The sequence below is a fragment of the Colius striatus genome, chromosome Z, assembly GCF_028858725.1.
Source record: "Colius striatus isolate bColStr4 chromosome Z, bColStr4.1.hap1, whole genome shotgun sequence".
Taxonomy (NCBI): domain Eukaryota; kingdom Metazoa; phylum Chordata; class Aves; order Coliiformes; family Coliidae; genus Colius; species Colius striatus.
Genome location: NC_084790.1, coordinates 23,024,820 through 23,051,973, shown reverse-complemented (window position 1 = coordinate 23,051,973; position 27,154 = coordinate 23,024,820). Strand labels below are relative to the sequence as shown.

Here is a 27,154-nt window from a genome sequence, read left to right as displayed (position 1 = left end):
AGGTTTGGGAATAGGTCTTTGGTTGTTTGAGAAACCCTTTGTATTTAAATTGGAACCGAACTTTCTTCAGTGAACTCCAGAGCAAGAGCCTTCTCGTCCTGGTGCTAGTGGATATTATTTCAACACTGGGACAGTGCCTACATTGTGTATATTGCAGCATGTTGTTTTTTTTAAACTCCACATAATTAGCTGGAATATTAGTAATGATTTTTTCAGCATCAGTCATGAGCTATGTGCTGCTGCTGTGAAAATGACTTCTCTGCCTATGTATCTCTTTATTTGCAGTCAGAACCTGAATGCAGCCAATCATTCCTAAAATAGCTATAGGAAGTGTGAGCAATATAGAAAAGTCTTTGTCTTGCTGTGGGATTTTGGGCTGTGTAGCTGAGCCTGACCTATCACAGGACCTGTAAACAGGCTGCTGTCCCATCTGGGTGACAGTCTGGATTGTCCTTTGCAAAAACCCTGCATGTGATATCAGAAAGTCAGAGAATATTTCCTGAAGAAGAGAATGACTTTGCTTTGCTCTACCAATGAGCCAGAGAACAGATTAGAGGCTTTTCATATCCACAAGGAAGCTCATCCATCATGCCCCATTCAGGCAGTCATACTCGGTGGGTTTGTTCTCTCTTGCTACACTGAGCCTTTTTTCTCCACAGCTTTTCCAAAGAAGTAAAGCACATAATAACAGAGCTATTGCTTTTGTAACTTGTACTACAGTCATTTGTCAATGCTGCTTTGACTTCGTTTTCTATGCTGCTGTAATTCCTTCATGCTGTGCTAAGAAGCAGGTGTGAACAAATGTGTAAGGATGCTTGTATTCATCAGTATCTAGATGAATGTGTGTCAGGAGAAGAGAGTAGTGTATTTATGTGATGCAGGGGCTCATCTCTATCGAACTGTAATCTTTTTTTTTTTTTTTAACTTTCTCAGATCCATAACCACCTCATTTTTAAGTTTGCCCTTGAAATCACGTCAAATAGTTCATGTTTCTCTCAATAACAGGTCCTCAGTAATTAAAGTGATCTTGCACCAGTCTATTAATTACAGAATTTTTTATCTCTATATTCAGAAGTTAATTGATCATATCTGCATATAGCATTTTCCCTTAAAGAAACTGCATTACACTAATTAACCTTATGTTCAGGTTAACAGACAATATTGTTCATCTCAGTAGTATCCTGGAAGTAGGATTTTTCTTATGTATCTATGGGCTTCTTGTTTTGTCTTCAGTTTTCTTCAAAACCCTCAAGTGTTGGAATGAAGAGGAGAATGAAAAATGTGTCATATTGGCATATTGATGTGATCCCTTACTCAAAAGTCATTCTTGAGGATAGGGTACTTTCTTGTATTAACTTGTCTGCAAAGCTGTTTATATTATATATGATGTAAAATTTGGGAATTTGTTAGGCATGAATCTAGACAGAGCAAAGCTCAGAGTCTGCCACTTGGAGATAGCAATTACTATCAAATTTAAGAAACTGGATTACTGCAAGCATCATGGTTGTCTCAGAGGAAAAGCAAACTACATGGATTTTCTGTCTCAGAGCCAGATTTATTGTACTCCTTTAAAGTTTTTAAAAATATCAGCAAAAACCATTGGGCAATGAAGAAAATCATGAAAGACAGAGATCTATGAAACGTCTCTACTGTGGTGTCTGAGCGTTTTAAATTTGGGTAAATGTCTATGAGTGTATGAGCCCATGTGAATGGATGGATGTCTGAGGGAGAGATATGTCAGAGGTAGTACTGAGAGACTATGTTCTCAGTTAATTGGATTGTTTTCTTAGGACTCAGAGTGTTCTAGTAGTTTCCCATACTTGCTTGTGCTTAACCACAGGCATGTTATAAATTTCCCTCAAGGATTACATTTGTTTTGTAGATATGTTTCATTTTTGCTGTACTTTATTTCATGCTCTTCTGCAAGGTGCAGAGAAACTTGAGAAAACTGATATAACAAACAAACTAGAAGTTAAAATGATAAACACATATTGAGAGCTCTTTACTTACCTGCATTTTTTATCTGTCAGAGACAAACATCACATATCCTGAAGAATTTGCCCAATTTCCAGAGAGAAAATCCTTGCTCTTTTTACCGCCTCTAGGAGATAAGTTGCCTGGACCGCAATGTGTCCACTTGTCCTTGTGCTGAGCAGCCTTCTGCAGAATATAATTCTGAGATTTGGCCTGAGTTTTCCTAATGCCATGAGTAGACTACTAAGTCTCCAAGAGTGACTTCTGGGGCAAAGCACTTTTGGGCAGTATGGTGTCCACAGACAGAGTAATTAATAAGTAAATGGTAGTATCTGTTCTTAGCATTTACAGTGTTGCAGTAGATTTCATTCACTTTTTAAGCGTAGAGGTGTAGTTTGACGTTGTATCAGACCATTTAATGCACAAGTTGATTGATGCCTTTTGAAAAAGTACTCTGACCAAACTTAATATTTCACTTAAGGTAAATGAAGCCAGATTAATAAGAATTTTGTTTTTTCCTTTAAAGGAATTCGGGTCAGAACTGGCCAAATTGCATGAAAGCTAAGCAGTGTGCTCTCATTACTTAACATCTAGATTGAATGTCAGAATTTTCATTTCTCTACTGTTTTGTCACCTTAAAAAATGTACACTTTTGTTTCAAAACAATTTCCTGAAGAATACAGCCAGGTTTCGTGCATTAAGTGCATGAACATTTCTTACATTAACAAAAAGTAAAGGAGAATTGATTGTGATTATATAGAGATTTTAAACATATGTTCTATGGGATCCTAATTTTTTCTTCAAAGTTAACCTATGCCATTGTTTATCGATCTGACCTGTTATACAGATGCAAGAGGACTGAAAATTAAGTTTTTCCTCCTGGGTAGAGGGTGAAGAAGGTCTGCAATACGTTTACGTATATACCAGCAGTGAAAGGAGGCAAATGCTAAGTATCTGAGAGGACTCTGACCTGAAGAGTTGGCTGAGCTGTACAGATTGTTTTAGGATTACTGCCTGATCCTAATGTTATGTTTACAGCAGGCATGTGGCAGCTGAAACAATGTCTGCGGAGTTGTGTCAAAACTTTTAATCCATGACAATTGTCAATACTGTTGTGAAAACATGTAAGGGTTCAGGTTTTGCCTTTGTTATCTAAAAGGAGAAGAACACAAAGGGGAGGTCACATTTCTTTCCTATTACAGCTTTGGGTCACCTGTAGCTACATAATTTTTATTCCATCCATCAGATGAGAGAATGGAAAGTCAGTTGACTGACACTGATATTTCCCAGGCAAAGTGACAGTTGTGGAGAGTAATGGTGCTGCTTGTAGTTTTCTATTAAGCATGCTGAGATGAAGCAGCAAAGTATATATTAGAGATGGCGTTCTCTCCTGTCAAAAGGCAGCGATTACTACATTTAGCTCTTAATTCAAAATCTTGACAGAGGTTTGCTGAAGTCCCGCTAATAATCAATAGAGCTATTTTTGTCTCTTAAATGAGTGAGGCTTTTAAAAATAATAAAGACATCTTTGTAATGACCAACCAAAGCTGTTCCAGAGTTAGGTCTGTTGCTCAGTGTGGTTGGGGGTGGTGAGTGAAAGGGGTTATTTAGGCATTGCCTTTGTTCTATTCTGCAGGTTTATAACCCCAAAATAAAATTGCAAATGTTTCTGGCAGTCATCCTCCATGCACAGATGGCTTTCCTCCCAGTTTTGGCAAGCCTGATTTCAGTATAAAACTGAGCAATTATTAGAAAGTGAAGTATTGCATGATATAATACCACTACCACCACCATCAACATCATGACAAATGGAGCGTTCATTGTTTCTGGTGCCTTATGAGAGGGATACTGCCACTGTGTTACCCGTTCCTCTAAAATCTGTACTTTAGCTGCTGCTGGAGATGCATAGACAGAGGGAGGGAACGGAGCAGATGCTTTAGCAAGGAACTGTGGCCATTTTCTCATTTGCTTTGGCTCTATATTTCAATGCAAATATCACTGAACAGGTGGCTGATGAGACCCCCGTGGACTGTTTACAGTAAAGGTTACAACCAAAATCAATAGACCTGAGATGCTTCTAATTCCATCTGGGAGATGTTCATCTTCCATCTGACTGTTCCCTTTCCAAACAGCAGCATCCTATTAACACTGCAGTCACCGGGATGTCTCTCTCAGGTCAGCAGCAGGTTTCTCCTGTTCAAGCCTCCATTTGTTCTTTACATTTTCTTTTCGCACTGCACTGGATCACACAGTAATGTTGATCTTGATGAGACAGGTTGCCAGCATTAAGCATGCTGAGTTTTGCCTACTGACTTGACACCTGCTACTACTGTTCGGCAGGCTGAGGCTCATCACTGCTGTCTGAGGGTTGTCCAAATCTTTTCAGCTTATCACTTACTGAAACAGGAGGTAGTAGTGATGTTACATCTCATAGCTGACATTATTGTGCATGATGTATGGCCTTATAAAGTTGCAAATGAGTGAAGGAGAAAGCGCTAATATTTGCACAAACCTGAACAAAATAAGCAAGTACCCCTGAAACTTGCATGAAAAGTGCTTCGTGTTTTGGCTGAAATTCTATTTTAGACATACATTTTTGCAAGTCTTGGTGGGAAGTTCCATCTAGTCAATGTGTCTGTTTCATCAAACTGGTAATCAAGTTTGTATTTTTCTTTTTAATAAAGGTAAATGCTGTTGCTTACTATATGAGGCAAAATCATTCTTACTGGTGTCTTTCCTTTGGGCCTAACCGTCACGTCTGGCATGCAGCCCATAGCAGCTGGGCAATGAGTAAGCAGTACTGAATCCAATTAAAATGGCAGTAAAGTGTATATAGCAGAGGACACCCATACATTCCTTCTAATGGTAAGGGAGAAATTTTTCATATGCACAAAAGGTATGAGTGAGTGTGTTTCATACACATAATTTAGGATCAACAGGGACACCAGACAGGTAGCAGCACTGCCTTCCTTCCCTCACCAGCATTCAGGGGCGACCTTCTGTTACCTTTGTTAGCATAAGGGCCAGCTACCTAGAGTGCTAGAGTGTTTTTCTGACCAAATGATATGGATGGCCAGCTGTAGAGACAACAGGAGCAGGACAGGAGAGGAAAGATGATGATAGCCACACCATCAGTCACAAAAAGACGTTGGAGGTTGGTAGTGATGATGGGCACAGAGCTGGCATTAAGTCTCTGCAGCCACCTGCACCATCATTCAGGTGACTGAGCAGCAATTGTTAGAGTAAGGCCAACATAAGCAAAAAGGCTGTCCATCCTGGGCACTGTCCTGCCATGTGCCAATTCAGTTGTCATGCATCTCACTCCATGCTGTGTCTTGCTCATAGCCACTTGTGTCTCCTCTCTCTTGAGCTCCCCAAGCACCTGCTGAGCTTCTGTTCTCTCACATCTGCCTGATCCCCTTGGCACCATTTGGACCAGGCATTTTGCATGATCCTTTCTGCTGCCAAGTGCAGCCATACAAGGTGGCTAGGCAACAGCCAGCCCACCAACCAAACTGGTGTAGACAAAGGATGCTTTTCTGAACAGCTCCACTGTGCCAGCCTAACTTTCCTTCTTTTCTGGAAGCTGGAGCCTTCAGGTTGTATTCCTCTCTTCTTCTTCTTGCATTATTCCTTTCTCTGACTTTAACAGAACTCTTGTCTTTCACTGGGAACTGTGAATCCAAAGAGGTACATAGCAGTAACGGTGTCTTCCACTTAACAGATTTCCAAAGGCTTAGCGAAAGGAGATGAAGGATGCTTGCCATTATTGCATGGCAAATCTGTACCATAGCAGGGAAAAGCAGTCAGATTAGCTGCCTGGTTTCTGTCTTCTGCCTTCAGTGTTGCAAAACTTGTGCTGCATAGATCAATGCTTGCTTTTTTATGTATTGGTAGATAGATCTTTCTCTGTAAGTTTCTTTGGATGAGTCACTGAAGTAGGGCTTGAGTTTCTCATTCACTTATGTGCCTTTAAAGCTCTTATCTCAAATCTTTTTGTTACTGCTGTTATGCAACTCAATTTGGCTTTTTTGCTTTTCTTTATGATCCTTTTGTCTTTCTGAAGGTAAGAAATGTCTGATGTGATGAGAAGGGCTATTTGCTGAGTATTTCCAGGGTCAGTTCATGGCGGCTGCTACTCTTCAGGTCATGTGTTTTTCCTTATGTAGTAATTCAAATTCATCCAACTTCAGTTTTTAGTTTCCACACTGTTTGATTAAATGGTGTTCCTTCTTACTAGATTTACTGCCTTTTTGAAGAATAAGTTATTTCTACATGTTTGTAGAAACAAAATAATAGAAGATGGTCATGGGCTTTTTGTGGCCATTAAGTTTCCTGATCTTGCTTCATGCATAAAACGGACTATTAGATTTTGTCTGGTAATTCTCACGTTAAGCTTAATAATTTGTGTATCAAAGTGCAGCTGTCATGTATGAACACTACCCACTGTGGTATAAAGAAGGTTTGTAATAAATGAATATAATAAGATTTATCCATTACTGAAAGACTTACGGTGCCATGGGAAAATTCTAACATGATTACATACTTTAATTCTGCTTAGAATTTTGCTGGGGTTAGCTGAATGTACAGTGAGGCCAAAGCAACAAGATGGGAGGTTTTCTAACATGGAAGAGTGTTCTTTTCAGTAGTTATTTATACATGTGTCTGCATAATCATTGCTGTTGTTGTTGAGTTAGTTTTGAAGATCAAATATGGCCTTACAGTTTTATGGAATTTATGGTAGTTAAGTCTTCCATTTATGATTTTTTATGTCATTTATATGACCCTTCTTGAAGTTACCAGCTGTAGATACAATAACCGGGTTAGTGGCATGTTATGGCAGCAGCTGTGTAATCGTTTCCTTACCAAAGCAGGTATTCTATGTGCATTTCCACATCAAGCATTGTTCACTAAATACTATAAATATCAGACAGCAAGAAGCAGAGCACATCATGGTGGCTTTTTATTGGCTCAGATAGCCATGCATAGACATAGTGGAGAGCACTTGGTACAGAAAAATCAGTTTTCTCCTTCATTTGGAATGATCATTACTTCCTTAGCTTCAGAAACTCCTTCATGCCAGCAGCATTATTTTTACAAAATGTAGTGCCCTATATCAAGTATCTATGTGGGTACAAAGGGTATATATGTATGTATAGGTATATGTAGGCTTTGAGTGAGTAAATATAATAGTAATAGCAAATATATACTTCTAGTGTCTGAACATCCTTCTTGGAGGTGGTCCACCTTTGGGCCATGGCATACAAACAGAAAAGCTTTTTCCACCTTTGAAGGCAAACCTGCTTTCTATATATATTAAGATATCATATGGTTTATGTATACATAATCATAATATTACAAAAACGAAGAAACACAGAAGTAACCAGAAAAAAACATCTTGCATGGGTACTTGAAACCATCAACTTAAGAAAGAAGAATTAGAGAGTGAGAGTATCTTCCATAGATTTATATTTGCATTGGTCTTGGTCACACAAGAAGCAGATTAGTTGGAGTTTTAGTAAAGCTTTGAAGAAATCTGAACTACTCCACCAACTCAATGGCTTCAAGTCATTGCATTAGGTTATAAAACAGGCTCTTAGACATTTGCAGGACTGTATTTTATTAGAGTGTCTGCTAATACAAGAACCATCAAAACTCATTCTTCTTGTCACCACTAGCTTCCTTCAGTGGGAGTGGAAATCATGTTTTGAATGTAGAGAAGTGGAGTTCTCAGAGCTGGTTCTGTTTCAACCAGTATGGTTTATTGCAGGCCAGGTTGAACTGCAGTGATCTACATTGACTAAAGATCTCTCCAGTGATGTTTGCAAAACTTTATTCAGAGATAGTGCCTGTGCTCACTTGGCGTCACTGTCTAGCTACTCATGCTTCATCAGACAATGTGTTCACAAGCACTTTTGAATACAAAGTAGTTTCAGCACAGTTGCGAAGTAGGAGCACAACCAAGGCTGTGTATTTGCTGAAAACAAACTTGTACTAAAAATAGGTGTGACCTTCTCAAATCAGCACTTTTCAGAAATTCCACTGAAACAGTACAGCTCTTTGCACCATTATAAGAACAGCAAAATTAACATTATGGTTGAATAATTACCTCCTAGTAAAAGCCTGCCTTCAGATGCAGCTTGAGTCCTACTTGATGTTACGTCATTGGCCCAGGCATTGATACACATGCAGTATCCATTTGGATCATTGAGAAATCAAAGTAGACATTTTGCATTTACTTCATAGGAATTCAAACAACTAAAAATGTTAGTCCTAGAGCAACAGAGGATTATGTTTTTTTTCCTCTCTTCTCCCTCATTTCTTCCCCACAAGCTACCCTTAAGAATGGCAGAAAAATTCATGTACTTAAAAACATACTAAACTAGTCTTTGTTAGAAGGCAATGTGTCAGTTCATTCACCAGGTAATTCTTTTTTGGTAAAAGAAAAAAGATCTGGCCTAATAACATGTATATAAAATGGCAAAGCACACTGGGCGTTCTTCATTTTCGTGGTGGCTGTCTCCTGTATTTATTTACACAGAGTGATACACAGGTCTGAATGAGAAGTAGTGAATGATGATGCAGCATCACTCATGGAAGAAGTTTTTCAGACTCTAAAGTGGAGTGGCAGCATGTCTGCAGAACTGTAATGCTTTCCTCATAGTGCACTTGCATTGTAGTGGATGATGTGCTGATAGGGAGTAACAGAGAGCAGCTATTCTTGTGCTCTAGACTCTCACTGTGAGCCAAGTAGTTTGAATTGTCAGCCTACAGACTGATACTGTGGATGAATAAGGTTTAAGTGGAAAAACTGGATTGCCTGATAAGTTCTGCTAAACTAAACTGTTGTTTCTCATGTGTATTTCAAAAAAGACTTCTGCATTGGACTGTAACAATTTAAAGGAAGAAAGAATTTCAGTCTCTTTATGTGTTAAGATAAGGCACTTTGTCACTTTCCAGTGTACTTACTGAGGCAAATGTTTAAAACACAGTTCAAAAAAATGTCAAGAGAGAAAATAATTAACCTATTTAATGTGTATATCTTATTATTAACCCAAACCATTTGAGGGAGACTGTGTTTTCAGGTATTATTTTTTCTTTTGCTGCTTCTTTCTACTTTGGGCACTCTGAAATGATGTTTAACTGGTCATGGAAACAAGCAGAAAAAAACAGTTCCTGCCACAGAGAGCTGACAGTCAGGAGAAAATGTAGGAACTGTTTAAAGAGACAAATGGGGAAACAGGTAAAGAAAGTGTCTGCAGGTAGACATAGCTGTGTCAGTAATTACACACAACCATCAGCCTAACCAGTGCTAGATGGAAATGCATCTCTTGGGACTTGTATGTACAATCTTCTAGTATGCCTTCTCACATAAGGTATACTAGACAAACAGCATCTACTTTGTGTTGCGTTTCTTTTTGCTGTTTTTATCCTTTGCCATGCGTCTGACACTTTGTTCAATTAAGGTGTCAGTCACTGCCTTACATTAAACTATTTTTTTTTCTAATCTCAGTCTAACTCAGTCTCTCAGTTATTTTGTTAGTAGAAATAGACTCAGACAAGTTTCCAATTTGTTTGAATAATAATAGGCAAACATAGAGTACAATAAATCATTAGTCCTTATGGACTATGTCACCCTGCAACACAGGCCCTATTCAAATCCAGTTATAGGAGCTGAAATTTTATTTGAAATCATGTATCTGATAAGACAAATTAATTACTATGGCGTTTTTAAATTGAGTAGAAGATGAGGAATCAGCTGTGTCTGTCAAATTACAAATGAAAATGCAACATAAGACTTCTTAATGCTTCTTCTGGCATCGAGAAAGGAGACATAGGTATCTAATATTAGATGGTGTTGCAGAAGGACAAGTTAGCACTTTGTTTGCCAAATTAAGTTTCAAAGACTATGTAGGTTATGAAGTTTGACTTCCTGCCTGTAAATCTTGAATGACTGACAGATTACTGTAAAATAGCTTTGTTCAAAAGGAATCTTTGGCAGGAGGTATCAAAGGTTTGAAACTCTGGAAGGGATGAAAAGAAAACCCCACTTTTACACTGATTTCCTGAGCAGATCAGTGTCTCTGTGAAATTTGCCAGGGAATTATGAGCTATTTACTGTATTATGTGCTGTTTTCTTTCATTGTATCCAAGCGCTTCTGTCGTTTCTTTTATCTTCAGGATTTAGGAACAGTTTTGTAAGTGAAATGTGAATGAGTGAATGCATCACTGAAAAATGGGATAAAAACGCTAGTTTTAAGACAGTTCTTCCTTATTTTATCATAAGTTGGAGTATTGATTTTATGATACCTAAATTTATGGGTACATACTTTTACAGTAAAGCCCAATGACATGTTCTGCATGCTCCATCAAGCTCTTTCAGTGTTTCTTTACTTGATTCACAGCTCTGCAGAGCATGAATCAGTCCTGTAGTATAACCCATAATCTCCTTTTAACCAGAATAATGTAACGTGGTTTTTATATTTATGCTGTGTGTCATCATCTAATTATGTAAACCAAAGAAGGAGAAAACAAAATATTTCCTGGAAAACTGTTGTCAGCTGTCGATCAGTGCAGGAGAAGTTTCTTTATTGCATACAAGCAGCTGAGACAGAAAACTCTTAAGTAGCTCACAGGTACTTAATTGTATCCTCAAGCAAGATCTGACACTACTGGGTCACGAACTAAAGGGAAACTGGCCTGGTAGTTTCCCATCTGCTTAGAAACATGACATACCTCCTCAGATACCGTGAGAGCCTTGAGGAAAATAAAAGCTCCCTCTGCTTTACATTGACTACCTTTCTGTATGCAGTGCTTGAAACTGAATGGACAGAAGGTGCTTAAGCCCTTGTTTGTCTTCCACAGGGTGAAGTGAAGAAGTGAAGCCTCCCAGCTGAACTACTATGAGGTCAGAAGCCTTGCTGCTATATTTCACACTGCTACATTTTGCTGGGGCTGGTTTCCCAGAAGATTCTGAGCCAATCAGTATTTCACATGGCAACTGTAAGTATAAGAGGCCAGAGGACTTCATTTGCTTAATACTGTTCAATGTTCACTTGATTTCAATGACTTGAAATCAACAGCATTTTATTACAGTTGCAATGAATAAAGATGGTTTTCTTGATGTCTCCCAGATGAGACAGTTTACATTCTCAGATACTAATACAAGAACACAGCTTTTTCCTGTTGACCTATGATTTTTTGGTGGTAAACTTCTTGGTCATCCAAAACCAAGCAGAAACATTTCAGGGGGATCATCTAACCAAATATCTTACTCTATCCAGCAGCAAAGGAAGGAAGCTGTCTCTCCCCTCTACACCATAATCAAAGTGTTCCTCACCTGGCTTGTGGTAGTTCTGGATAACCAGAGTATCAAGCATAGCACACTAAAGTAACTGAGCTCTGAAAAGTTAATTTGTTTTTCTAATATGAGGAATAGAATGTGCTTCCTTATGTTTGGATGGATTTCGTTTTAGTATTAGACATTTTTTGCTAAGCTGGAAATGTAGCTAAAAACCAAATCAAGATAGAGAATTTTTTCTAACAGAATCTCTCTTCTTTCATCCCAGCAGCGATTGGCAAACTCTTCAAAATCTAGAGTAACACAGACAGCTGCAAATCAGTATTGAGATTTGCTGGCTGAACAGGTGGAGGGCTTTCTGTGCGTTTCACCATGCAAGTCAGGCTTAGCATAACTGATTCTTTCATATTGACCTCAGCTCGATTATGATTACTGCAAAAAAAGTCTTCCAAAGTCCTGAAGGTTCAGACATTCAAAAGATTGAGTCTTTAGCACTGGGAAAGTATGCTCAGTACTAGCAAGTTACCAATGAGTCCTTAGTTTATGTTTAGGCCTACTTGTGGGCAGGAACTGGATTTTAGAGTGAATCTCTTGATTGACTTTGCTTGCTGTGATTTAGGGTGGCCTTGGCATCTGTAAACTTGTCTATCTTGGATAACACCAAGCCAGAAAGACAGACTCCAGGGATGTACTTGATGTGCTCCAAATGCTTAATAGGCATCTGGGATACAAGAACAGGGCAGAACTGCTCTGAAGCAAACCCTGCTGAAACATGTCTGCTGTCACCACTGGGTCTTTTGCACCAGCATTTGCACCCTCCAGAAGGGTGGTACTAGTCATCCTTGCTAATGCAGAAATAGTCAGTCTTCATCCGTTTGGAGAAATTGAACGTGGGATAACTTTTTCCTCTGTGGCATGCCTTGCTGAAATGCACATGAATGTACAACCCCCCCACTCATACTAGATCCATGAGTTACAGGGAAAACAGTACAGGACAGAGAACAGTCTTACAGTTGAACTTGGCATTTTGCACGTAGGACTTGGGCAGAAGGATTAAGCTTCTGATTGTAAATCCTGCCTGGGCTGTCTTAATTTATTTCTTCAAGGGTTCTCAGTGTCTGATTTGCAGGGAAGTTGCTGTTTCTACCCAGTTTTATCACCTGTCTCTCTGACACATGGGTTCTCAGATGCTTCACTGAAGCCATGCTGTGAATCAATACTTTGACCAGGTTTAACAGGGCAAATACTTTTAGAGGACAATGACTAAAAGCACTGAAGCAATAACTAAGTTTCTAAAGAAGTAGACTCCTTCACACAGCTGCAGGTTTCTGGGAAAGCATAATGATGGGGAAAAGGCTCAGGCATGGCTAAATGCTTGTCAGTTCTGTATAACATGCACATGCAGCAGTTCTGCACTGATGATAATGTTCGTCAGAGTTTTATCCTTCTCCTCTCCTCTATCTTTTTGTTTACTTAACTAGCTGCCTAGTTTGTGCTTGCTAGTCTAGATGTCATGATTGCGTATAAATATGAAGTCTAACTGCAAAGTGGCCCTTGGTCAGAAGCATTTGTTGATGTTATAGGCTGTACACACAGATCATCTGGGTAGCAGTAGCACACCCCATGCCTGTTGAGATGTCACCAAAAAAATTGTGGGAATAGAGTGAATAAATGCTCTTACTGTCTGGTAGAATGTGGGAGCATCATTGATAGTGTAAGCTCAGTATAGGGCTTCCAGGCAGTACTGTTGTCCAGTTGCCAGAAGAACTGGAGTGTCAGACTAGTTGCCAAAATAGTATGCAGTGACTTTGATTTTATAAAGTTCAGGCTGTGGTTTCCCACTGTTTCTCAGAGGTCCCCACAGCTGTTAAGCCATGGCAGTCCAATCCTGTCAGAAACCCAAGGAGCTAGCAGTTTGAACTAAAGAGGGACAAGTCTTTTGCTTTAACCACTACCAATCCAGTCATGTTGGCGGACTGATAGACCACTGTGGAACAGTTTTGTCCTGATAGGTACACGTTAGCAGCCAGGAGTGAGCATTTAAGTTCTCCAAGCAGTGAAAGAAAAACTGAGAAAGTGTTGTGTGCCTGTGTGCCAAGAGCTTGAGAACAGCTTTGCACTCTAAACCAACTCACAATTTTTTGTCTTCTACAAAGGTGATTATTTCCTCCTTTGCAGCTGCCAAGGCTATAACTAAAGAACAACTCTCTGTGCTCATATATTCCACCCCAGGCTGTGCTGCCAGGCCAGAACAGAAACGATAGGTTTTGGTCATAGCTGGGCCCCGTGGTATTCCATGTTAGTACTGTTTCATTCTGTGATTCTCTTTTGACCCTGTGAGGTTTTTTTCCCTTCCCACAGATACAAGACAGTATCCAGTGTTTGTGGGTCACAAACCAGGGCGGAACACCACGCAGAGGCACCGACTGGACATCCAGCTGGTCATGGTCATGAACAGGACCCTCTACATTGCTGCTAGGTGAGTAGTCCCCTGCTTCACCGCTTTCAGAAGAGGAAGGAGAAGACAAGGGATGTTCTGAGTTTTTCTCATGGGACATTATTTTTACCTTTTCTCATACTCAGAGAGAGCTTTGCAGCCTATTACTAAGATATATTGTAAACCTTATAAGTCAGTCATTAAGGTTCATCTTTGCAGGTTCAGATCACACATTAACCCTTCCTCTGCCTGCTTGTTGTTAGCAAAGGAGATTGATGCAGGATGAATGCAAGAAGGATCCAGTTTAGCAAAGTTGGGGAGTCTAGTACAGGAGCTCTTGGACCCAGATCCTATCTGGGACCTCCCTGCAAGCTGTCCCTCCTGTAGCAGCTTGTTTGCTGCCTGTATTCTGGTCCTTCTCCTCCATCGGAGAGATGCACCTCCATCTGCTTGTGCCACAGAGAGGCAGGCTGTTCCTGCAGATGGGAGAAGTGATGGGTTGGATGGCCAGGACAGGAGAGGCAGCCTCTCGCCACCAGCCCCATCATCAAAGCTCTCTGCAACCTGCAGGAGCTGCCTGGCTTTCTTCTCAAACAGCACTCCCCATCTTCTGGGTGGTCAGATGTGTCCTGTGGTGTCCTATGATGTACATCTGCCTGTCAATTTCCACTTGACCCCAAGCACCAAAAAAAGTGCCATTTTTACTTAGCCACATCCCTGGCTGCTAGAAAACCACACTTCTACCCAGACAGTGCAGCTGTACTGGCACAGCACAGCTTCTGGGGGCTTCTCTCATGCACCAGTTTCTATGGGGTCTGGATGGCAGATCTCTGGGTTCTCACTCATGCCATACCCCTGCATTAGGTGCAGGCAATCAGCAGGCATCCTTCCATAGGAGCAGCATGGGCACTGGTTGTAGGGCACAAAGAGCAGGCCACTCCACAGCAAGGCCTCTCTGCGCTTTGCCTGAGATTGGGGATTAGTATTTTTGCTGCATTTAGTGTGATAATGAGCAGGGCAGGGGAGCAGACTGAAGGGGTTTGAAAGGTGGTGGCAGGATTTCCTCCTTTTCATGGCTGAATTCCCTTTGCTTTCCTTATTTGTTTTGTTTTAAACTAGGAAATCATTTGCTGTGAGGAGGTGGTAAATCCGCTTTGTGGATTTTGCTGTGCTGTTTTCATAGTTTGTTCCCAGACAGAGATTGACGCAATTAGACTATCACAGTGCCCAAGCAACTGACATTACAGCAGAAAAACCCAGACAAACATTTTGAGATATGAAACCACTGTGTGCACAAATTATGTAAAGAATTGCAACATTTGGGGGATAGTACATTTACTGGTATGTGGATATACATTCTTAAATAGCATGTGAATATATCTATTTGTATGACAGAGTTTATCTCAATGAGCGTGCATATTTACTCCTTAGTGTCTTGTGACCTACAAAAAGAAAAAGAATAAAGACCTGGTTTGTTTTGTACTTACACAAGCACCAAAAATCTTCTTACACTTTTTTTTTCCCTTGGTAACTCAAAAACTCTTTGACATATTCTTCACCCCCTCCACATATTACTGAACAAAATCCCTGCTGGGCTGAGAAGCTTATGTGATACAAGTTAAAAAGCAAAGGTAATTTTTGTCTTTAAGTAATAAACTTCAGAAAATGAGTAATCCTTAGATAACTAGTATCAATGAAAGTTTAGAACTGTGATACCACATCTGCTGTAGAGGTAGTAGTAAATCTAGAGACTGGAGCAAATGTCTACACAATCCAAGTTGTTTCCCAAAGAGTTTTGTAACAAGAGTCTTTGAAAACTGTAGCTGATATAAATCCCTTAGCAATCATATCAGATGTTGCTTTGACGGGATTTTTTTTTTGTTTTTAGATGCTGAAATACAGCCATGATAAATTTACATTTGCACCAAAGTATCTGAAGAGCAATCAAAACAAATGATTAAACATCCAGAGTTTTTATTTTGAGGTTGTTGTGTTTGGGCTGGATTTTTTGTTTGCTTACTTGTTTTAGTATATCCAATGTTTACTTTGCAGACAGTCTCCCTGCCCGGGAGAGGACTAAGTCAGCTTTGGGAGCCACTAACTTTATTACTGAGCGACTGGCATAGAACAAAATTTCTGTCAGGTGCTTATTTTGTCACACAGGATACGTGACTGCTGTATTAGCTATTACCACATAAAATTTTGTGTCGCTTCATAAAGGCTTCATTTCATGTTACCAGGCAGAGATTAGAATTAGAATAGCTCAGCCAAAGCCCATGAAGCTGTACTGTCCAAATATCTGGCTTGCAGCCTGCAAAGGACCAGCTCTGTTTTCTTTTTCTCGTGGGAAGGGTACTCCCTCGCTGTCTCTCTCACACCCGCCCACACACACCCTTTTCCAAGTTTGCCATGTCTCCTCCTCCCATTGTCTTGTTCAGCGGCAGCTTTTGTTCACGTTATCTGCCACCCCTCCTGTCTGTACAAAATGGTTTATTGAGCCCTGGAAACATCAGGATCGCTCCCTCCTCTTTTGCAGTTACACGTTTTCAGACGATTCAGAGTGGCCAAGGGTCATGCACAGCCGGTGGCATTATTTAAATTCCCTTCCTCCACGAGAGTATGCCATGGCAACAAAACTCAGTTCTACTGACTGGAGGTGGGAAAAACGGAAGCTCTAGGATTAAGTCAATTTGTGTTAGAATAACTTAATTAGCAGCGAGCTGTACACATACCACAACTAGTAGATAGTAGGAGTCGGGTGGCAGTGGGAAAAGGAGGGCAAGGACATTCCTGCATTGTCCTTGGTTAGAGAGACCTCCCTAGAATTTGACAGCTCTTTTGCTCTTTGCTGACATTGTCCAGCAACTACATTTCATATACTGCATGAGAATGTAGTTTGCCTGATAACTCACCCTCTTTCAGATGATGCTGTAACTTAGCATCCGAGTTTTATTTGAACTGTTTCTTGAACCAGAAGGTGACTCCTCTGAAAACTATTTTATTTAGAGTGGAGCTCAAGACTCATTCTGAGTACTACCACTGTATTTTCTAATTTTCTTGTTAAAAAAAAAAAAAATCACAACGACTGGGAAGCAAGACTGATGATTAAAGTCAAGAGCTGTGCTGGAAGAAGGTTTTTAGAGCTCCAGCAGCACCTAATTTGCAATTCAAGAGATTTTGTTCACACTTTTATATAGTAGGAGTGACAGCAACAAAGAGTGATGTACATAAAAAAGGAACTGTGCAGTAATCTATGAAGCTGATATCATGCTAAATAGGTAATTTTAGTCCAGCACCAACTCCAACCACTGCTCTGCCAGTAAAGTCAGGCAAATACTAAACTGAAACATTAAACCAGTCTTAGAAGTAAATGACAGCTCTGGTTTTACAGAGTCTGGAATAGAAGAAAACTCAGCTCCTCAGCTGGGCATCTTACAAAGCAAACACCCTCAAGCACCGAGCAGACAGTACACTTTTAAAAGCCAGTTCCCCACAACAATGCTGTCTCTTGTCTCCATATGTGAGAAGTGTTGCTTATTCCTCCTCTAGCAGTATTTTGAATTTGATTCATTTAAGCACTGTGTCACCAGACACAGTAAAAGGAAGCTAACTTTGAGAACAGGGATTTCTGAAATGGAAATAGCCTGTATCGTACTTTCAGCAGACCCCTCCAATACTGTGGATCATGCGCTAGCTGCACAGCTTCCTCCATTTTGAAAAAAAAAACCCAATGTTATTTCAAGGAAAAAAGAGATGCTCAATCTCAAATTGATGTGGCAGTTACTACAGCATTGTGGGTTAGTGGGTTTTTCCAAATTTTAGATTCTTTATGGAGATGTCCATTTTCTCAGCTTACACAGAGGAGAATGTTTAAAATTACCTCTTTATGTGCATAGCTTAAGTAATTTCCTCTTTCCAAGGAGAGACTGGTAGCTAATTGTAGAGGGGATTGTGTTCTCAGGAAAACAGGAAAGTAAACGCAAGTAAACATGAACTTTTTTCAGAAGACCATTTTATACTTTCATTTGGCCACCAATGCATGACAAGAAGAATGATTTCTGGGTATAGTTTTGTGGTTATCAGCGTTTTGCCTACCATAATGTCAATCAAATTATTAGAACTGAAGTTAGATCCTTTTTTTTTAAAAAAAAAAAAAAAAGATAAAAATGTAGAATCACTAACCTCTTTTTAACCCTAAATGTGACAGTGACTGCTAGCCTAGGAAACTGGCAAAGTCTGCTTAAGAGCTATTGCAACAGATTTCAGGGTCCACAAAAAACATTTGCATGCTAGCTCATGGCATCTGCTGCAGGACCTATAGAGTAGAACTTACATGAAGCTCATCTACTTTCCAAAATCTCATTTGGTCAAATAATTGCTTTTGGGGAAGAATATTGCTTTGAAGTTTTGTAGCATTTTTCTTTTTTTCTTAATAGGAAGGAAAAGTTTATATATGAAAGTGCTTTTCTGGGAGAAGCAGGTGTTGCTGTCAGTAATATTCCCTGTAATTCCTGTGATCATTTTTTGAAAGGATTATGGATTATCTTGTGCTAGATAGCACTCTCCATAGAAAATGACCTGTCTGACTACTCCATTTGATTTTCCATTCATTTGCCTTTGTTTACAGGGACCATATTTATACTGTTGATATGGACACATCACATACAGAAGAAATTTATTTTAGCAAAGTAAGTAACTTTTGTCATCATCCAGAAACCAAGGACACTAGAACAAGCTTCAAATACATAGGAAGATGATATTATTTCAAACAACTTGCCAGCGCTGCTGTAAAAACTGTAATAAGCAAGTAAGATAGCATTGCTAATCATATTTGGGGAAAGCTAGAAGAGCAATCACATCCTCTGTGAATTTCTGATAAGTGACTTAGCTGAGCTGATAAGAAATCCGTACTGAAATACAGTCAAGTCCCTGATGGAACATCTGTCAAACATCTATTCATTTATATTCAGCAGTTTTCTGTAACAGCTATACTATCCCAATTAAGTACACTGAAACTTTCATCATAAAAAGAGAGTGCTATTTACATATTTTCAACCATACAAATTTTATTCACTAATGCAAGTAATCACTAAATAAAATCTTAATATAACATCATTTTGTAGATATATTCACATTATCTCCATGGGAAGTTACATTCAGACTAAGAGCTTTGTCTGTATTACCATATTGTATGTTAGCATAAACATGCTGGAAATAATCTCCCTTTGGCCCCTTTGCAATGCATTCACATTGTGTAATACGTGCCAAACACAGCCTTGGTCCAGCAGAAGGTCACATGAGTTGGGATATTGGATGAATTCCACTGTAGGAGGAGAGAGCATTTCCTTGTAGCTATGAATGATGCTGAAGATGAGCTTGTCCCCTATTTCTCATGAAAAAGTGTGGGCACAGGCTCATAATGGAAAAATAAACATTTGTAGTTATTCTTTCTGCTGGGAGCCCTTCATGAGTACACAATGCCTTGGTTTACTGAGGGCAAACTCTGTCAGGACTATCATAGCAGTAGTGTCTAAGGTGTTACTGCCTTAGGCTGTATGTTTTAAATAGATTTTTATTATAATTAATCAGCCTGCCACTTTTGACCACTCCCGAAACTCACTGCAAAGTAATCTCTGCTGGGATTTACCTGTAAATGTCCTAGATGATGAGTGTTAGCACATAAAAGTCAGCAATGTCTGGATAGGGGGAGAGATCTCTGATCCTGTTAGCTGAATTGAGTGGATAAGAGCTACCCGAATTAGATTTCTTTGCTAAAATGTCATCTTCCAGAATACATTTTTCGTTTAGTATCCAGTTAGAATTTACAGTCCATAAATGTTTATTCTGGTTTACAGAACAGTATCAAATGCAAAGAAAATAGCATCTAGTACTTTTAAAGAAAAGTGTACATATTTTTGAAAGTTGGCCTGTTGCTGAATTCCATTGGTTTAGGATTTTTAAAAAATGGGATATATTTCCAGTCTAATGAATGAATGGCAACACAAAATTAAGTGAATGGTCCACATCACTGATCTTTCATTGTTGTCGTGAATTAATCATGGAGAAAGGATGCAGAAAGCTTTCAATAAATATACGTTCAACATCTAGTCTCCCCTAAGGGACTTCTGCTTCTGAAATCAAATGCAACAACCTCTGGGCTCTAATTGATTTCTTTCTTAATCCTTGCAGAAATTGACATGGAAATCTAGACAAACTGATGTAGACACCTGCAGAATGAAGGGAAAACATAAGGTAGGCAATTTTCATTTCTTCTGTATCTGCCACTTTAGTTTAGCTGCTTCACTATTATCTCAGGCTGCTGTCTCTGATGTGCAAAGGATCATGCCATTCACTTCTTGCCAGTAATTGCTTTTTCCGTCAACTTACTGAAGGCTTTAATTTGCAAAAATAGTTTACTTTTAATGGGATAAAACATTGCGACAGGAGCCACAGCAATATCCTGAAATACTTATAGCACTGAGGATTTTTTACATAATGCATAGTGTATGGATTTTGCTTACCATTGCCTCAAAACTGAGTGCTGCTGTTGATCCTCCTGCAGGAATTTACTGAGAAGTTTGTGTAGGGCATCAGAAACCGTGAATGTGTATAGTTGTAGAGGCACTGTTTCTTACACCAGTTTTACCCTACTGTAACCTGTGAGCTAGCACAAGTGGCATCAGAATTAGATACAGACTCTTTACACCTGATTACCCTTCTAGTTGCAGATGCTTTTTGCCAGTACACACTGCATCGATGATCCTACTGTATTACATCAACACAGACGACAAGATGATCAAATTTTTCACTCTTAAGGAAAGCAACAGCTTTCAAGCAAAATCCACCTGTGTGAACAATAGCAAAATCTGAGCTATAATAGTAATACAATATCATAATATCTTCAGTTCTTTGTATCCATTTTTAAAACACTGGGATATAAATCATGTCTTGCTCATTGTCAGCTAGTTGAAATAAAGCCCAGAATGTCACAGTGGCTACCAGCCAGTTTCATTTTAGACCTGACAATTAAATATCATGGCATAAAAATAAATTCAGACAGCCAAAGTGCAGTAGTTGAAATAATTTTTATTATTTTTCTTCAGGATGAATGTCATAATTTTATTAAGGTTCTCCTAAAAAGAAATGAAGATACACTGTTTATCTGTGGAACAAATGCATTCAACCCTTCTTGCAGGAACTACAAGGTATGTGGTCTGTTGGTGGAATTTCATTTAGCCTTGTCTTTCAATTGGACTTATTGTGACCATGATGGCAACAGCATGAGGTTGTCATTCAACAGAGTACCATTCAAGCCTATACCATTTATCCCATTTTATTTCAGTGCTACAAAGCTCACTGTTGTTTGATTTCTGAGGATTGCTCAGATTGATTACCAGCTTCTTTGCAACTCATGTACATCAGAGTTTATTGATACTTTGTATTGTCCTCCATAGGTGCAGAGTCCTTCAGATCACTGCTTGGGGATGCCGTCTCTACCCAGAAAGCTCCCCAGCTTGTCACTGATACCCACACCAAGTTATAGACTGGTGCTGAGGGCTACCTCGGGAGCAGCACATTTTAAATGTCTCTACTGTACTGTTCTCAGTTCCAAAACTAGTTCTCAAGATGCTTGAGAGCTTAACATGACAAAACCTGAGAAGATTAGCATTGGGGACCCAACAGATAGGGAAGATGGCGAGATCCTGTGGCCTTGTGTGCTGTAAAAGTAATTGACAGCAGATGTCCAAAGGAAAAGGAATAGCAGGAAAGTGATATATTCCTCAGTAACCGGAGATCTGAAAAGCTGGAGTAATCAAGTCATAGCACATTTCTCATTCATTTCTTTGGTTTCAGAGTTATTGTTAAAAAAAACAGAGTAAAGACATGAACATCCAGGAAAAGCACTTCTGTAGTGGTATTTGCTCTGACTGCTGTTCTTCCTTGCATTTTCTGCAATGCTGCTTTACCTTGTTTTGCCACTGTGATGGCCATAGTCTGGGAAACACAGGAGAGAAGTACAGGGCAGTCTTTTCTTTCAGTCTGTAGAGGAAAAATACAATTTCAATAAAAATACAAGCCTGCATGGTGGTAACTGTGTGGTACAGGTAGCTGGTCTATTAACAGCCATTTCTTCTTTTCTTCCTTTCCTTGCATCCCTCTCCTAGCAGGTAGTGAAGCTTCTCAGTGCTGTATTTAGTCTTCCAGCTCAGTTTATACTTAGCTGTCAATGCTGTTAATGCAGCTAACAAACCTCAACCCATCCCCTTGCTAGAAAGCTGTCTTTTAATACAAATACAGATTTCCGTGGCACCCTAATGTGAGGGACATCGATGGCCCTCTGTACCTATATGTCAGGTATTTCATTCCCTGTGATGCATGGCCTCTGCAGACTGCCTCATTTCTGTTGAGCTGCAGGGGCTGGATGGTTATACCTGTGGGAGTCAGCAGAAGATCTCTTCAATACCTGCCCTGGCTTTTCCTGCATTGTATAGAGAAAGCACTAAGATATGCCAAACAGAAAACAGGGCTGTCCCTCCACCCTGCAAAGGAAGTGTAGATGAGCATGGGATGTGTGGCTTAGTGCAGTGAAAGTTTCTCAGGACTGTAACTCATTCCATCTTGCTATCATGTAAAATGCTTTTCAGCTCTTGAGTAAGCACAACTGATTTCCCTCAGAGTGGATTTTGACGGGAAGGGTCCATGACAAAAAAAGAAATAAAAATAAGACACTGCAGGACTTTCATCCTGTAACATACAGGATAAATTTGATTGGAATTGTTGATGGTGCTGCGTGGGTTATTTTTCATGCTCTTTGAATCTGTATTGTACGTAATTTATACAATATGGGCTGCTCAAGTTCCTTGAATATGCTAGACAGATTCTTATTCCCCAAATAAGGTAGTATAAGAATCTTAAAGAGATAAAAGCTATATCTTTCTCCTGTAGCTCACTAAAACAGTCTTGAAATTAGCATAAAGTTGATCTGTATATTTATGTCATTATCAGTGCGTGGGGTGAATTTGTTTCCCAAGAGTTACACGTAGCCTCAGATTTCACAATTCCTGCATAGATTAATTCTTGCCGGATGATAAGAGGATTTCTCCATGACACAGACACAACTGATACAGTAAGATTCGGAGAACATCCTTCTGAGTATGCTAATCAAGGAAGAGAGCACCACTGTTGAGACTAGTTAGAAGGATCTCCAGACCTTGGGGAGAAAAATGCACACACAGATAACTATCCTAGTGTTGTTTCTTCTGACTGCTGTGGTTTACAGTCTTTTCTATGCATAAGAGCGCTTCTGTTGTATCACTGTTGAGGATAAATTTTGAATCCTTGCCAGAACCACAGACCACATAGCCTGACACAGTTCAACAGGAAGCTTCAGTACAGATAAAATATAGACTAAAGACTTTTGTCAAATGTGTCGGGGTAGGACTGATTAGCTCAAAAAGAATGCCTGGCTTATGGGATGCACTTTCTTCATTTTACTTAACTGACTTTATTTAACAATGTGATTTTTGTTAGGTTTTAATTCATACTCAGGAGCATAGTTAGAGAAAGGACCTTCCTCCCTACCCAGAAAAGAAGAAACACTGTCGTAAGCCTCATAAGAAGTTTTGTCTTAAGCCTCATTAGAAGGTTTGTTTCTCCATCTGAGGAGCATTCTTTCATTTTTCAGATGGATACCCTGGAGTTCCTGGGAGATGAATTCAGTGGAATGGCCAGATGCCCCTATGATGCAAAGCATGCCAACATTGCATTGTTTGCAGGTACAATGACAGAGATAAACTTTTTGCTTTCTATCCTGCAGCCCGGTCTTTCCATAGCACGCTGGCTCTTGAGTGTAGAATGCCAAAATCTGAAAGGTGGCAAAGGGAGTGAATAGTTACTAAAAAAACACTAGCGCAGAAGCCTTCCCTTCCCTGGTGTTAACTTCACTGTCATAAACATCACCTGAAGCCTCAGTTTCCTGGTTCAATTTTTCAGTGTTTCACAGGTTCTTGATAGTATGATGCCAGACCAATGTGAGGCCGTATTTCTGGCTGCATCCAGCTTCTGCAAAAGTCATGGAAAGTCAAGGCTTGTATGAACTTTTATGAGGAGTGGGCCGGACATGCTCCTTAAGAGCTCTAAAGTTAACCTTCATAATAAAAGGAAGTTAGGGAACATGTTGTCATGCCCTTTTCTAGATCTAGAAGGAAAGGGAAGGAGATTTTGTTTTAAAGCATAAAATATCTAATGTAGTGTTACCAGCCGTTGTAGGCAAAGGAGAGAAATATCTTGGTTAATAATGATTTATGTTGCATACAGCAGAATACAGTTAACTCTGATTTCTACTATAGTAATCTAAAAAGTGAGTGCTTATTAGTGGGGTTAATTTGGGCTGATGATTGTGTGGTATTTTTGTACATTTTCTTCATTCCTGTTTACATTGTTTCTTTATTTAAACTTCTCTTAGGGTGAACTCCACTAGTCTCTTCTCAGATTTGACTGTAAAACAGGTGTTAAAGATAAAACAGAAATCACCCATGATAGTGTCAATCCTCTTCTGCAGATCTGATGCTAGAAAGGAGAGCCTGAGTGCTCACATGAAAATACTTCAGCTATTTCTCTGAAGATTCAAGAGTGTGCACATATGGCAGCCACTCTCAACTGAGTCTGTGGCTGAAGGATGGTAGTAAGGGCTACAGCATTTGGGGTGGCATCACGTGCCTCACAAAGGAGAAATTTTTTATAGCAGGCTGCATTTTTTTTTATATATATATACTCTTTATAATGTAAATAAATGGCTCTTTTTGTTTCAAAGATAATGATGGCGATGGTAATGGTAGTATGTAATTTCTTACAGTCTTAATTTAGTTACAGTTAAAAGAACATAAAGTAGAAATTCTCTGACTGCAGCAGGTAATACATAAACTGTGCAGAGACACAACTTAAATGAAAGATTCATCCCACGTGTTTCAGATTCTCTATCCTTTGAGTGGTTGGAATGATATTTCAGAAAGGCCTTTCTTGCTGTACTGGCCAAGAAAGCATTTATGATCAACTTAATGTAAATATTTACCTTACATGCAGCTGAAGTTTGGTAAGGTAACTCACTGTCACTGAAGAAGTCCTCACATTATTTGAAAATCAAAAATGTCTTTAGAGAAATGATCATACTCTTTCATGGTGATTTGGAATAAATTCAATTCTGTTCAAATTAAGTCTTGTAGTATGTACTCTGTAGGTCTGCTGGCTGCAGAAAATCACGCTTTGGTATGCCGTACATATCAGTACCCACGACAACTTTTCAGAGTGCAGTGAAAAGCAGTTTCAGAGCAGTTTAGGGCACTAATCCAGCTCATCTGAGTCTGTTGGGTACACTTACATGAATATGGCTCTTCTTGCAGCCTGTAGCTATTACAGCTGATGTGTGCAAGTTGTAATTGGTCACATGGTCTTCAGGAACTTGGCAAGAAAGAAAATAAATGTGTGATTGTATTAACATGAGTTCAGACATCCATATCTAAACAATTCAGCCTTTTGTTCTATTTTAAAGTTGTTTTTAGTATCTGCTTTTTTGTAATTATTTTTTTCTGCTTTTGCTAAGGAAAAAGAAGTGCATTTTTAAATAGCCAAATAATGATGAAAATTGTAGGGCTCAGAACAAAAGAGTTCTGCTAATAAAAAAACAGTTTAATTTTTAAATCTTGAGCTGAAATTAATCATTGTCAGTATGTGGAATGAGGACAGCTTGACTAAAGCCTCTCTATCCTGGGCATGTCCTCAATGCGGGTACCTCCAGGGCCCAGCACTCAACAGAGATTGTCAAGAGAGATGAAGCCATTCTGATTTTTATGTAGACACAACAGAGACACAAGTTGCTGTCTGCATGCTGCAATGCTTGTGCTCCTACCAGACATTATGTTCCAAGATTTCAGACATGAGAACAGCCCTGTACCAGTACCATGACCGACAAACAGATTAGGCAACAAGTATCATTTAAATATCATGGGTTTGGAGCTCATGCTTTTACCTTCTGATAGTTTTCCATCTTTCAGTAGTCTTTTGGGGTGCCATTTTTGTAGATCTTTTCTTACTGCTTGTCCTCCAGTTCTTTATGAGAGTGGAATGCATGATTCCTGTGGGAAATGCCTAAAACACATTTTAGAAAAGACACATAGGCAATCCTCCTCTCTCTGTTTTGCCTGTGCTCCCTGCAAGCTATTTAAGTTCTTGGCAGAAGTGCTCTCAAAGAGATACATTTCCATAAGTGTCAATTAGCTAGCAGTCTCTGAGACCTGTCTAGTTTACCCTCCCAGTTAAAACTGTTTTATTGTGCCTTCCTCGTGCTTATTTTGCTCACATATGTAGGCAGAATTTATGAGCATTGGACTGGAGAGACATGCAGGGAAACTGGATAAGGTGGTTCAGTATGACATACCTAAACAGAAGATTTACTCCATAAGGTTTTATCCCCCACAGCATCTCTCTGAAATGATCATTTTGAAAACTGGTGATGTGCTTGTTTATGCTCAGTCCTATTTACCTAGATGGATTTTTTTCCTTTCAGTGTTCCTAAGCAGATTGTGATGATTTCACTTTGCCCCGTCTCATTTGACTGATGAGGGAAAGCAATTATTTCTAATACTCCTCTCCTTTCTTCTTTTCTTCCTCCCCAGAGGGAAAGCTGTATTCTGCCACAGTGACCGACTTCCTTGCAATAGATGCAGTCATATACCGGAGCCTTGGAGAAAGCCCAACTTTGCGGACAGTTAAACATGACTCAAAGTGGTTGAAAGGTAGATAAACAAAATGGAAAAAGCGACATCTCTGATGAGGCTTTAGAATTCCTGACAGACCTCTCTGTCATCTCATTTCGCCAACACTTTTTGGCAGAAAAAAAAAAAAAAAAGGAAACTGAACTACATCTCTTACTTACACTGATCTGTTTATCTCTTTCCCTCTTCTCCTGACCCCAAGTTACTGGACCTGACAGAAACTGTAAGCGTGGTGGATCAGAATATATATTCTAGCAAGCTTTCTGAGCTTAAATCCATTATTTTACAGCAGTTGGCTGTAAAGGTTGGAACTTGCAGAGCTCAGTGTGCTTGGGCTGTGTTTGAAAATATTTCTGCCCCAGGACTCTGCTAGGTAACAGTCAAGTCTTCATGAAGTATAAAGAGTTTGCCCTGTAACATTAAGCTTCATCAATGAAAATGAAATTATGGGAATATTGCACAAAGCCTTTCTTTTGTGTTTCTCAGGGACTTTACAGCTGCCATTGAATTAAGCAATTTCTGTGCTCTGAATGTCCTCATTGTTAAGAACAGTGCTGTTTAGCTTCATGTAGGCGTCATGAATAGTTAGCATTTGGAGTAATTTTAACAGTGAGCAAAGCCATAGTTTGAAGTCTTTTGCTGCATGCAGAAATGTTTTGCCAGGTGTCTACT

At 39.4% G+C, this 27,154-nt stretch overlaps 1 protein-coding gene across 6 annotated transcripts in view; it reads left to right on the top strand.

The window, feature by feature from the left end:
- SEMA6A (semaphorin 6A) overlaps window positions 1–27,154 on the top strand; it is a 109,801-nt gene that overhangs the window by 38,420 nt on the left and 44,227 nt on the right. For all 6 annotated transcript variants that reach the window (XM_062018758.1, XM_062018753.1, XM_062018754.1 and 3 more), the window contains 7 exons: window positions 10,840–10,977; window positions 13,637–13,754; window positions 18,340–18,400; window positions 19,902–19,964; window positions 20,816–20,917; window positions 23,398–23,488; window positions 26,384–26,503. In XM_062018758.1, the coding sequence (XP_061874742.1) occupies window positions 10,878–10,977; window positions 13,637–13,754; window positions 18,340–18,400; window positions 19,902–19,964; window positions 20,816–20,917; window positions 23,398–23,488; window positions 26,384–26,503 (655 nt within the window). In that variant the 5' untranslated portion in view covers window positions 10,840–10,877. The remainder of the gene's footprint in view (window positions 1–10,839; window positions 10,978–13,636; window positions 13,755–18,339; window positions 18,401–19,901; window positions 19,965–20,815; window positions 20,918–23,397; window positions 23,489–26,383; window positions 26,504–27,154) is intronic.